Raw genomic sequence first — 14,146 nt, forward strand, 5'->3', positions numbered from 1 at the left:
CTTCTGTTTGCAGACCTTACCCCCAGCTGTTGTATCTGTAGTCTTGTGTGTACCTGCTATCTACTGCTAAAAATAGAACTTCCTTATGGAGAAATAAGCAGAAAAATAACTCCTTTCTGTCCTCAAAATGTAATTCTTCTTCTGCGTTTCTGAGCACTAGCTTAGCCTTGATGTCCCCACATCATTCTGTGCACTAACAGGGTCAGATAAATCTGTTTGAATTCAGGAGCTCTGTAAAGTCTCCATTGAGGACTGTGGTCCAGAAATTAGATGGATGGCCCTGAGTACCAAGCAGTTGATGGCTTCTTTTCCAAGAGTTTATGAGATAAGCTCTTTACGTTGTAATTTTACCTCTCAGCACCTTTTATTTGCATCTGCATTTTGTAGATTATTATAATAAGAGAGGAGTTAATGGTCCTCTCTTGTTTTCCTCTGGTAAGAAAGGGAGCATAACGTATGCTGCTCCTATACTTCACTTCCAAGTCAAAAAAGGTGCCTTGGGGAAATAGCTCTGGCCTAAAACCTTAAAAAGGTTTAGACCATTACAGTGAAAGGAATACACTTGCTGTTTGCAGACCACACATGATTCTTAATGACTAAGTTTATAGTTTGTATTATACTTATTTTTTTTCCCTGATGACTCTCAGCTACAGGGCATAGATTTGGTTTTAATCCTTACTTATGCATTCTAAAGTCTACATTAAAGCTTGAAAGTAAACAACAAAGACTTGATTCTACCTCTTCTTTTGGCTTGCTCCTGGTTTTCCAGGATTTGTTGATCCACGAGAGCCAGCCTGGCTGGCCTCCACTTACCTTATTTTGCTGTGCAAGATCTAAAGTAATGTCTCTCAGCAGGAAAGAGCTGTTCCCAGCACTTTTCCTGAAATTGCAGAAGTACAGAGGAATGCCTCATCTATTACCTTCAGCCACCGGAGACTGACAAATGAGTAGGATAATATCTTCTCAGCACCACAGCTTTTGCAACTTTTCCTAAATTAACTGACAACAGACCTTCTGCAAACATTCTAAACAAACCCAAAACTTCATCAGCTAGCCTGAGGAGGTAAGTAGGTTTATTTTTTCCTCTTGTGGTAACAGTTGTATGTGTCAGCTGCTCCTTACATAAGAGCAATGCCTGGTAAACTGTAGAAAAATCTGCTGGAGAAAACCTCCTTTGTACGGATGCAATTTTTACTTTATCTGTTTACATATAAGAGCCCTTGCATGGATGAATTGGTTTATATATGGCAGTTTAGTATGTTTTAATAGTGGAAAAACATCCTTAAACACACACACACACAAAGTGTGTATCCATTGTGGTCGTTTGACTAAACTGATACAGACAAAGAAGTACATTTTATAGTACACACAGGCCTGTAGTAAGGAGTGGCAGTCAAATAATTTTTAAGCAGATGGTGTAGTACAAGCCCCAGTCAACTCTGGGAAAGCTCTAACTCTGCTTTACTGTCGGAGGAAATCTCTAGTACATCTTCTGGCACACAAACATTGAAGGAATGATGGAGGTTTTGCTCCTAGCTGCACAGGTTCCAAGAGGTGATTTAATTTCTGTCAAGTAAATAATGTGTGTATCCCTAAATGGTGACAAGGAGAGAGATACTCAAGATGCAGGCTGGAATATTGGATTGACTGAATGTAGGAGAATTGGAAAAAGAAAAGATTGCTGTGGTAGAAAAATTAAAACCGAAACCTTTGTCAGGAGTTGATGGTACTGTTGTGAAATTTACTTAGAATCTTTTTGTCAAACGCTATCACCAGGAAGAATGTAAGCTTGAGAACACGTAAGGAAAAAAAGGCTCGTGACACAACACAGGTTTACGGGATGGAGAGGCTGAAATACAAACTCAAGTCACAACGCGTAGAGGGAAGTGCATCTGTTAGTACGTACAGGTGTGATTTATACTTGGCTTCCCTTTAGCTCATCGGTCACACCTGGTGTCTTTCCGAGAGCGACGAGGGTCACAGGAGGGCAACAGCAATACTAAAACCAGCCCTAGGACGGGTTTGCGGGCGATCCTGGGGCTTGGCCCGGCACTGTCTCTCAGAGAGGGGCCACACGGACTGTCCCGCACTCCGGGAGCACCGAGGACGGGCGGGGCTGCCTGAACCCCCCTCCAACCGGGAGGCGGGGGAAGACGCCGGCTCAGAGCCCGCCCTTCGCTGCTCCCGGCGCCGCGTTCCCGCCTCTCCCCGCCGGGCCGGTGCCGCCGCCGGTCCCGCAGCCTCTGCTGCTCCGCGGGCCGGGCCGGGCCGGGCCGCTCGTCCCGTTCCGGGAGCGACGGCGGCACCGGGGGCTGCCGGGCGGGGCGGGCCGAGCCGAGCCGGGCCGGGGCGGGGCGGGTCAGGCCGCATCGCTGGGTTCCCGCCCCCCCCCTCCCCGCAGCCGGCAGGCTGGCAGGCTGCGCTCTGCCAAGATGGTTCACCATTCGGGCTCCATCCAGTCCTTTAGGCAGCAGAAAGGTCAGTAGAAATTCCCCCCGATCCCCCTCATCGGGAGGGCCCCGGCGCCGCTGCCCAGGTGTGCGGGGAGGACGCGCAGCCTGCGGCGGGTGCGGGTTCCCCCCGCAGGTATCGCCCTGGGGAGCGCCCGGTGCATCGTGTCTGGGTCTGGAGACAGATGCCGGTGTGTGGCCGCCTGCCCGCGCTCCGCAGCCGGGCTCGTCTATCTTTTCGGGCTGGTCGGTCTTTTCGGGCTGTTTCACCGGTTCCCAAGTCCTGCGGCTGCAGCGCACGGGGAGGGCGGGGGCCGGGCCGGGCCGCCCCGGGGCTGGGGGGGACCGAGGGGCACCGGGCCCGGCCCGGCCCCGCCAGCCGCTCCCTCGGGGGGGAAAGTTTTCCTCCCTGAGGAACGGTGCTGCTGCTGCTTTGCTGTTTCCTGCTGTACAGGTGATTCTCAGTGGTGCGGACAGGTCGTTCACCTGCTGGACTTCGCTGCTCTTGTTCCTGGGTTTGCTCCTGGTTTTAGTCTGTGTCTGCTGCTGTTATCCGAGTAGAAACCCTGAGAAAGAACGGCAGGTGTCATTGCCAGGGGGGCTCTGGCGTTACAAGTGCAAATACTGCTTCGGTTTAATCCTTGCATCCGTCTCTTTATTGTTTGTTGGTTTGGTTTTTAATTGCAAAACAAAAGCTTTGGCTGCTCAACAGATACAAAGGCAGGTTTTCAGTTGTGATTACAATGGCTATTAAACCTTCTGTTGTGTTCCTTTTAGAAAAAACATACTTCACACAGTGAACTTGTTTTTTTCTTGAGCCCAAGCCTGTTATTTTTACAATTTTTTTTCTCTCTAATTCTACTTTGACAGTTAAGATGAAACCAAGATTTCTCTCATTATGAGCATCCCTTTGCCCTCTTCCTGTTGTTTTAGATGCTAACAAACTTTTTCTTTGAATGGAATATGCCATAAATTATGGTTTAATGTAGTATGCTTCATACATAAATCATGAATTCACTTATTGGATTTGGCCTCATTCAAGTTCTTCTCTTTGAATCGTTAGTGGAGAATAAATAATTCAGAACACTTATTCCATTCTGGTAATTCCATAATAAATTTAGTTCCTTTCTGTAGAAGTATTGCATTTAAGGCCTATCATGTGTGCAGTAATGGGTGATGCTGTTTCAAATTGTAAAATGTGTAGTATAGTCAGGTTAATTAATTAGTACTAAAAGTCTTTTTTTTTCACCTGTTCATCTATAAAAAGCATCAGGTGACATGAAGCCATGGTGTCAGTCCATAGTTTTTCATAATATATTTCTTATATTGCAGCAATGATTAGCAGGCTCCAAAGTCCTTATCAAGGCCCCTGGGGAGCCATTCAGCTGGTTGGTTTTTTTAAATAATCTTCAAAAACACCATCCCAAACCTAATTTCATTATGGTCAAGTTCAGGGATGAAATTTAGCTGTTTGAAACCAAGCTGTACCCTGTCATTTGTGAAATTGTGTGTTTGTGGTAGTCATGAAACTTTATAATAAATTAGTGGGTTTTGCTGGTTACCCACTGAGAAGTAGATTGTTTTCCACTTTATTCCTGAAGAAATCCTGATGATTTTAGAATTTAGAAGGCTTTGGAAAAGTGAGGATGCTCTTATGGATCTATGGACCCTGCACAGCATTAACTACTAATGTCATGAACTAGTAAATGTATTGTCCTCCTGAACATCCCATGTGCGGTGTGATGTGTGCTAAATCCACCTGAATGAGCTTAGTGTCTGTTTTCCTCAACCTACAGCTTTTAGGGATGGGGGTGGACAGCATGAAATTTTGGGCAAAAGACTACAAAGAAACTAAGCAAACATAAATCATAATCACGAAGTCGTCATCTAATCACGAGGTATTTGAAAGAAGCTGAAAGTCTTGGTACGCTGAAGATCGTGGACGTTGCTCTCTCAGCAGCAATGAGCATCATGTCATTTTGTGTAGTTCTTTCCAATTTGGTGTTTTATATCATTCTACATAAATTTAAGATTTCAGTTACTGCCATTTCTAACTTGCTGTAGCAGAGCAGAGGTTTTGACTGAAAGAATTGTGTTGTTTGTTGTTTGGTTTTTTTCTAGCTGCTGACAAAACAGTGCCCTACATTCCCTTTTTTACAGAATCAGTGGTAATCCTCGTGAAATGGCCAACTGCCCGTCACAGCTGTGCAGGGTTATGCTTCACTTGCATTAAAACCAAGCTTCATTTCTTTGGGGGGATTGAAAGGGCATTATTTTAATGCGGATTCTCAATCATATAGGAAAGATATAAAGTAACAAAGATAACAGTTCTTGTAAACTAAGAGAAATTAATGTTATCATTTTTAGAAACGGAGCCTGTGCCTATTGCCAAGTAACATAGTATCCAAACTCACTTGCTGAAGAGAGGTAACTTTTAAGATGGGAGATAGAAGGGGCTAGAGAACATTTTGTTTTCCTTACCTACTCTGAGCATTTTATTCTAGCTGAGTAGTGGTTTTGGTACCAAAGCTGTATTTACAAGTCTTGAAGGAATAGGACCATGTTCTCTGTTCTGTTGGTTGTCTAGGAATCTTCAGCAGGGATGAGAAAAGATAAAGAAAAGCCTTTATATCCCAAGGATTTATCTCTGGTTAGAGTTTGGGTTGTTTTTTTTTTTTCCCCTTGACAGAGTGAGGAGGTGTTCCCAGTAGGAGGCTGCCGTTATAATGTGCCACTGTGTTTTTTTGTCTTGCTCTTTGTTCAGATTGTGTATGCAGAGTGAAACCCTCGGTTTTCAAAAGCTGCAGTAGAGCTCAACGTGATGTTATGAAAAGAGAAGGAGAGTTTTGAAAAAATTAATCTCCTTCACCCCTGCAATTTTTGTTCTGCTTGTAATCAAAGGTATCAAAAAGAGCAGTGGCCTAAAGGTAGACTAATTGGTCTGTATTTCTCTGCACAGTAGTGTGTTGACTCACTTGAGCTATCTGTACAGTATTTTGTGGCTATTTTTAACCTGTGCCGTTGCAGAAACTGTTTTTTTTGTGTGTGTGTGTGGTTTTTTTCCCCTGAAATTAATTTATTCAGTAATATTCTCAAAAATAAAAAATATTATTTAATATGTACCTTTACACTTTTTTATCCCCCCAAAAGGTGATGTAAGTTATGGCCTCTGAAGAATAGTCAGAGGAAAAAGGAAGAAGTGCTTAATATTTACTAGTTTGGTTTTTTTTCCCAGCCATCCTTTAGAAGAGAAAAATCTCCATCATCAGACAAGAATAATACAGTTTTGCTTAAAACTACTAAATAATAAATACTTATTCAGGATGGAGAAATAATAAGATGATGCTGATAAGGACAAAGATCATCTCCACAAATAATTTGCAGTTTAATAATTCTGTGGAAAGATGGTCTGTAGGATTCAGTATTTGATCTCAATCACAATTGAGTAACAATCTTTTAAACACTGGACATAAAAATATGTGGTAACTTTACAGCAGACTTTGTGTTTTCTGTAATTGGTACAGGGCTGGTGCAAAGTAATTGCTTGTTTTATTAGGAAGCTGTATTGAAAAATTCTATCCTTTGGAAAGAAAGGTAAAACTAATTTGCAAGAGGTTTTTCTTTTAACAGGTGAGTGGGTTTGAATGTTTCTGGCTTGACAGGAGGCAAAACCTGCATTTAGGGTGCAGGTCATGGCAATTACAATGCTTAATGTTTGAGATACCTAGGACTTCAGTCCTGATATAAAGACTGCAGTTTCCTGGATACTCTGCTGGGGGCTTGTATTGACTATTTTGCTTTGTAATAGCCTATCACATCTTTTCAATGAAAGTAGTAAAGGCTGGGAAAGAGAAAGTAGGTTGATGCCTTGAAATTTAGTTGTTTTTATCACTGTGTGTGAGTTTTAGGAACTTGGGCTGCAGATCAAAATCCAGTGGCTACCTTGAGATACTTACCATGCTTCTTTTTCAAGGTGTGTAACAGGACAGGAAGGAGTTCAGCAACTTTAGTACTCATTATGTCTTTAAGGAGAGTGCTGATTTAGCTTATAAAGGGATTTATCTTGAAAATGCCTGACTTATGAACAAATCAGGTATCTCCATAACAGACTTCTTTCGAAATCTGAATTTGTGATGAGTGCCAAATATTTTGTTGAATTTCATATATTAGTCACCTGAAGTTGTAGTGTGGTTTAGATAGGTTGAGAATCTCTAAAAAGCTACAGTGATTTTCTCTTCATGGAGGCACTTCTTACTTCATTAACTGGTCTTGTTAAACTGCTTTGAGCTACTTAGAGGAACACTGCTGTAGCAGAGTAGAGAGCTTCTTTGTTACTGTTGTTTTACGCTAATTTTAAGATCTTACTGACTTGCATTCTTCATAAAACAACTTTCAAATTTAAATGTGGGTTCATAAATATACATTTTTTTGTGTTGCTCCAGAGCTTTCAGTATTCGGAAACTTGGACTTGTAATTAAGATTCTCATGGAGAATTCTCCAAGGATGTTTGATACTTCAGAAGCACTCGTGGATGTAGGGTCCAAAGAAACTGCTGGAATTACTAGTAGATGCAATGCTGTTGTACAAAAATTTAGGAGAGATTGTAATTCTAGTTGATATTCTTCAGAGCAAAAAGGTCAGGTTTCCATGTCAGCACGAGTGAGGGGATTTTTAGAGTTCAGTTCTTTCATTTGCCTTTCAAGGGGCACCAGTGTGTACGGAAAATTTCAAAGCAATCCTCATCTTGACTCTGAGAGCTTAGAACAAACACAGCTATTAATATACTCCCTTAAAATGATACCATATTCGAATAGTGCCATTTAGGATGCTCTTTCAGGGCACTGAGAAGCAAAGCCTATTTTTTTCTAAGATTTACCTGGCTATATTTGTTGTTGACTGGTATGGCTGCACAATTCAAATGCACTTCACCTCTTTCAGTCAGCCACCTTAGAAGGGCCATAATGTGTCTTTATTCAGAATAATACTGTTGTGGTTTGTAACTTAAAATACAGAGCTTCCTAAGAATTATTAAACATGACATATAAAACCTTATATTGTGTTGATGCATGAGTGCTGTAGAAATAAGTTAATTTTTTTTTTTTTTTTTTTACCTATTAAATTCATATTCAAAATTAAAAAGCTAAGGAAATCAGAACATTCTGGTTTGTAACATAACTCTGCTGACTTCAGATGATGATGTTGTGGTAAGATGTCTGTGCATAAGCTTTCTCCATTCTGATTTAAGTGTAGCTTGATATGGTATTATCTGTGGAAAAAAAGCCTTGTACCTATTCCAAAGCTTTTCAAAACTTTCTCAGTATGGACCAGATAAAATAGGCAATACCCACCAACGCTGATTTTCTTTAGAACTCTCATTTTAACACTTACGTATCATTTCACCACAAAATTCCAAGTTCCAGTTCTTCCTTTGTATTTTGATTGGTTTATCCTGCTTTTTGTCATTTTAAAAATCTGCTAAATGAGAACAATAAATGAAACAACAGTGTAAATTCTCTTGCATTTTTGTAATTGTAGTTTTAATACACCAGATTTTGTTAAAAAGCTTTGTAACAAAATTAGCAGTAGTCAACATTTTATGTGATAAGGTTATTTTACAGTTCCAACAGCCCTGAGAAATTGAAACATTCTTAACTAATGGAACACAGATCTCTGTATTCCAACAAATGCAGCCAGCTAGATTGCAAGTGGAAAAGTAATGTTTGTGGGCTTTTTTCCCCCCACTGAAAAGTGAGGAAAAAAAATAGCCATTCTTGTTTTAGACATACAGTAATACCAGAAATTAACTATGCTAAGTTCATAAGCTTGCTGAGCAAAATGGAAATCTCATGGTTTATGCTTGGGCCTAAGCTGAACAGAGTCTGTGTTATCTTGAATCGGACACACACTGAGGTTTTCAGAAAGCATCATACCTGGGGTTACCCAGGTTACAAGTCTTTAATTCCTTTTTCCAGGCTCATACTAGAATAAGTGCAGTTCTGTATATCCTAAAGTGTATGTTATGGTAGGTTGTTTATTGAAGACAAGTGTAACTCAGGACTAAGCTACATTGTACAGCAGTATGTTTTAGCAACTCTGAGCCTCAATGTATAGTTCCAACCCCCCTGCATGGGCAGGGACACCTCCCACTAGACCAGGTTGCTCAGAGCCCCATCCAACCTGGCCTCGAACACTTCCAGGCAAGGGGCAGGGACAGCTTCTCTGAGCAACCTGTTCCAGTGTCTCATCATCCTCACAGGAAATATTTTTTTCCTAATATCTAAATCTCCTTTCTTTAGGTTTGAAACCATTCCCTCTTGTCCTCTCACTGCACACCCTTGTAAAAAGTCCCTCCCCAGCTTTCCTGTAGCCGCTTCGCATACTGGAAAGTGCTGTAAGGTCTCCCTGCAGCCTTCTCTTCTCCAGACTGAGCGGCCCCAACCCTCTCAGGCTATCTTCATGGAAGATGTGCTCCAGAAGGGGTTCTAAAGAAGCTGATTTCTTAGCTGTCCTTTCAGTGATCTTCAATATACATGCATCATGAAAACAGTAATGGTTATGTTTCAACTATTTGATCTGCCTAAAAGTAGGGGCTCTTTAGGGCAAAACAAACCATAAAAATCAGATTCTCTCTCTGCAATTCAGGGAAAAGAAGGTGTAGTTTGAAGAGCATCCTGAATGAAGAGTATCTGCAGAAATCCCTTTTGAACGATGAAGCGCCGCTGTTCATATGAGTTTTGTTTCTTTTCTTTAGCAACAACATAGTACAAGAAGACTCCGTGGGTTTACTTGCTTCTTGGCTGTGATTCTGTGGAGTGCTGGTAGCTCAAGAAGGATACACAAACAAAGGAAACTAGAGCTCCCTCAAATTTGTGTTGAAAAATTCATAAGTACATCACAGTTACTGAAGAGGTTAGTCACGTATGCTCCAGATAACTACTGTGATGATGGCAAGCTTTGGAGTTAGAAAATGTTTGAAATATCTTATTCTATTCACTGCTTGTCTGATTCAGTAGAATTTCTCTTGCTCAGAAAAACTCCTTACTCCTTACTGTTTGTTCATTTATAAGCTAGGTCAAATGTGTATAATATTTGCATTCTGTTCTCTTTCTGCCTCATTAAGCTAGTGGAGTTAGTATTTTTAATGATTTTCCTGAACACTTATCCACATTTGTGGAGGGGGGGGAGTCCCTTTTTATCTGCAGGCTAACTTACAGAAGTCCATTAGCTTCCTTTTATAAGTGGTTGTTCTAAAAGCAACTTAACAGTATGAGAAAACAGCCACAAGGGGATTAAAAGGTGAAAATGCTAGGAGAAGCAGGTAATCCTAAGAATTTCCAAAGCTTATGAATGAGTTGAGATGGCAGGGAGGAATTTTTAGAGCATTAAAGAGTAATTGTGAATTAATATAGAAAGGTGGATAATGATGTAGAGATGCAGAAATGGTGGGTGGGTGGATAGGTAGGTAGGTAGATAGATAGATAGATAGATAGATAGATAGATAGATAGATAGATAGATAGATAAAACAATACCAGGCAGTGAAAGCAGACTGAACATACTGAACAATCTTCTGTGTGTGAGCAGTGCTCCTTAGCTGGTTATGCTGAAGTAGAACTGCACGCAGGGGATTTGCAGATATCTCAACAGAACCCTCTTCACATAAAGTCATGTCAGCAACACCAGCTTCAGCACTGAGTATTGATTTCAAAGTCACTTGCTAAAAGAAAGGGGACAAAGTAACTTAGAGACAGACAGTATTCACATTTCAAAGACAATCATACTGTGAGTATGTGAAAAATAAGGAAGTGTGCATAAAGCCAAACACTTCGGAGAGAAACAGGTACCAACTGAATGCAAAATCTGTAGGCCTGAATGTTGTGCAGAGGCTGGATCTCTCAGTTGAGAGAAAAAACAAGACCTGTGCATTTTCGTTTGCTCTCACATAAAATATTTCTGGTTTGTATTGGCATCTCACCTCAAATTACAGTGTGGTAAAACATATTGCTGAATTTTGAATAGTCTCAGTTGGAGAGGCTGGGGGGCCCAAATTCCTGTAGTGCAGAAACCTTCCATTTTATTGATACATTTAAAAATAGAAATGAAATATACGTATCTATATTTTATATATATTTAAAAAACATTTTCTGTATATTAAGCACTCAATAAACACTTGTACATCTCTGAAGGCTGATCCTTTGCAGAGGAAGGTTTTAATTTCAGAGCTATTTAGATGAAATTCCACTGAATACTGTCACATTGGAGGGACTTTGAATCACAATCAGATTTTAAAACATATTTTCAAAGATGTAGGCAAATTCTCTGTCAGGGTTTTTAATAGTGCTTGGCTATCTTAACAATGCAGTAATTATTAGGAGTTACGCACCTAATGCTGTTTGCAAAGTGTTGGAATTCAATGCACTCCAATATTTTAAAAAGCTGACCCTAAATATCCAAAACTTTTTTTTCTAAACACATCTGTGTTCAGCAGAAAAATTAGTTGTTTCTTAAAAATACGAATTTAGACCTGAATAAGCTATTCCTGGTTATATCTTGTATAGATGCATTTGTTGTGGTGTAGTTATGGCTACACGCAGTTATCCCAGAATTCTGACTTGGACAAGCTGCAAGCTTCATCATAAGTCATCTAGCCTTGTGAGTGTAATTGGTAGATAGTGTGTGTAAGTAGTTAAGTTAATTGCAAACTAAAAAAGAGATAAAAGCTGTGGGTCCCTGGCGTCAGCTCTCTGTAACACATCAGGGACTGAGGAGTCCTTGCCTAGAGGTGTGGGAGACATCATGGGATGGAGGGGGACAGCATTTAAGGACTCTACGAGACTTGTTAGGGGAGGAACTAAATCAGGGAAAGAGGAATCCACGTGCTTTGGGATCAGCATTTTACAGTATCTACCAAGCCTTTTCCTAACCTGTAAAAGCAAGACTTTTTCAGATAAAATGTCTTGCACTGCAGTTTTCTAGTGTTACAATATTGCAAGCAGGTGCTGTTGTCTCTATCGCAACCACCCCTGCATTCCTCTCATCACTGTGAGGTGCCTTGGTTTATAGGCTTCCGTAAAAAAGGAGGAGAAGCACAAATACTTGGCAGGAATAAATGAATGACACAGGAGCTTAACTGTGTTGCTGTTAATAATTCATACTTTTCAGAAATGCAGGACTTTGAAGTCACTGTTCTATAAATCCAGCATCTAAATAAAAAGGAAAAAATGGGGTGGAAAAGCAGACTGTCATACAAAAGCATTTATCATTACTGCTGTCCTTCCTGAAACATGGTTGCACTCAAGCATATTTCATAATGATTGATTTGATAATTATCTTGAGCATGCTTGAACATAAACTTTGCCATAAAGGTTTTATGGATGGAGTCTGCAGAGAATCCCCACATACCCTCAGTGTTAACAATGAGCTTTCAATGGATGTACCTGAGATTTTGATTGGATTTACTTTTACAGGGTTTAGCTATGAATAAGAAGTGATGCATCCTGAATGTCATTATCAAATATAAGTGGCAGGTGAAGAGGAATTGAAAAGATTGTATTAGTCACACTCCAAAACAATAAGGAGAACAGACTACTGAGGTGAGAACAATACTTAACATATTGGCCCCATATAAAGAGAAGTTCCCTGATCTTTATCTACTGGACTATCAGAGGTTTTTCCACAGCTGAGGCATGAAACAACTACTTTTTAAAATACTACACTGAAGTAGATAATGTGTTGTTAGGAATTATTCCCAACTTCCTATTATTTTGTACTGTAGGAAAAGAGCATTTCCAGCTTTCTATAATTTTATATTGTAGGAAATCTACAAATAAATGTGAGATTGACCTGTGTTCAGTCTGAGCAATAAACAAAGTGTTTTGAAATTTTCATGCATAAGTGCTTGTACTTTAATGGAAAGATTTTCTTCAGAAGAAGAAATAATACTTCATATTCTGATTACTGGACTCTAGATCTGTCTGTTTGTCTGGGCTGTTTTCCATCTTGGTCACCACCTGTAACTTCATGTTGAATTCTGTTGCATTGGTTCTGGAGTGAGTTATCTGAGGGGCCACAGGTTTGGTTTCTGAGATGTTTGGGATTTATTTGTACTGAAGACTAGTGCCTAGCATCCAACAGTAATAGTACTGTAGTTGTCATTATTTAGTGAAATAAACAATCTTTGACTTTCGCTTTTTGTCAGACTTAATGGTTCAGTTTGGAGACATTTGGAAATTAAAACTTCTTTTCAGGTCACATGGGACTTCCCTAGAGCTTTCTGGTGCTGTTATGGTTCTCACAAGTGTATTGGTTAGGTAAAGAGCTTTATTCAGGTTTTGCATCACCTCTGTTTTATTGCTAGGAGTGAACTACTAGCTCTTGGAGGATCTGGGCACAATTCAGATGTTCTCATGGTCACAATAAACGTGAAGAAGGAAGCCATGCTTGTTTGCCTACTAGTGCCATCATCTAGTTAAGATACAATCTCTAATAAACAATAAATTTCATATTTCTGACCATCCATAGGTATTTGCTGTCAAAATTTTTTCCTAAGCAGAAGGAATCCTAGTTTATTAGCAAGCTGGGATGAAAACAAGGCAAGGCAGGGAATCGAGAAACGGATTAAACTGGCTATTCAGCATTTTTTTCCCTTTAATAAGGGAAAGAGAAAAAGAGAAAGGCCTTCAAAATGAATCTTCTTTTAACTTAGGAAAGCATTTTTGCTAGTGCTAAATTCTGTCTGAGGTTAACAATCACCACTCCATTCCTGCTATTCTTTTAAATGTTTTGAGAGTAACCTTGGGCCGCTAAGAAAGCCTTGCAATATAAGGTAAAAGAAAAATGTCTTTGGTATGGGTGGTTTATGAAAACTACCATCAGTAAAAGTATTAGGCATGAGTTCTAGACAGCATACAATGGAAAGTTCCAGGAAAAAAAGAGGGATCTGGGAAATGATCGATAAACACCTGGAAATTAATGTTTTTTAAGATGAATATTAAAACTAGTTTGTGCTCTCTGCTGACCAGATTTCGTATTAAAAATACATTATGACTGTGTCATTAAAATGGACAGTCTTTGTTATAATACACTGAGCAATATAGAAAATGTTCTTTCAAAATAATGATTCTTTTTTATATGGCTGTTACTTGTTGTTCAGTTGGTTATTATCTTCTAGGCAGATATTCCTGTATGTCACATACGTTTCAAAATTCATCCACAAAAAAGGAACACTGGGAATGTTCTTCCAAGTTTGTTTTTTTGTTTTGTTTTTTTTTAGCATGTAGAACAATTAGTTAAAAAATACCAAAGTCATTAGACAAAAAAAAAAAAAAAAGAAATAGTAATGTAATTCTTGTGCATTAATTAAGAAAAAAAAATTAAAAAGGTTTTATAGTTTAGAGTACATCAATGGGAAAAACTCAGAATGCAACCCTCCCTGCCCCCCACGCCTACCCAAACTCTGAAGCTCTGGATTTTTTAAAATCTATTGTAGAAAAAAATAAGAAACAATAACATTTTTTTCAACTTTTTAACTGTGAAAACTTTTCTTGTTCCCAAATGAACTGAATGTTAAGGTATCGACTCAAAGTACATTGCAGAGGTGGAATAATTAGGGAATAATTATTTTAATTTTCTTTCTGGTTTGATAATGATTCACTTGTTTCTCCTGCCAGTTACTTTCTTTCTATTGGATTTTTCATAT

General features: G+C 39.6%; 1 protein-coding gene across 1 annotated transcript in view; it reads left to right on the plus strand.

The window, feature by feature from the left end:
• Nucleotides 1-2,399: 2,399 nt before the first annotated feature.
• Nucleotides 2,400-14,146, plus strand: part of ANO3 (anoctamin 3) — a 123,364-nt gene continuing 111,617 nt past the window's right edge. The window contains exon 1 of the mRNA XM_051621893.1: nt 2,400-2,478. Coding sequence (XP_051477853.1) covers nt 2,433-2,478 — 46 coding nt within the window. The 5' untranslated portion in view covers nt 2,400-2,432. The remainder of the gene's footprint in view (nt 2,479-14,146) is intronic.

Source organism: Apus apus, chromosome 5, assembly GCF_020740795.1.
Source record: "Apus apus isolate bApuApu2 chromosome 5, bApuApu2.pri.cur, whole genome shotgun sequence".
Lineage (NCBI taxonomy): Eukaryota > Metazoa > Chordata > Aves > Apodiformes > Apodidae > Apus > Apus apus.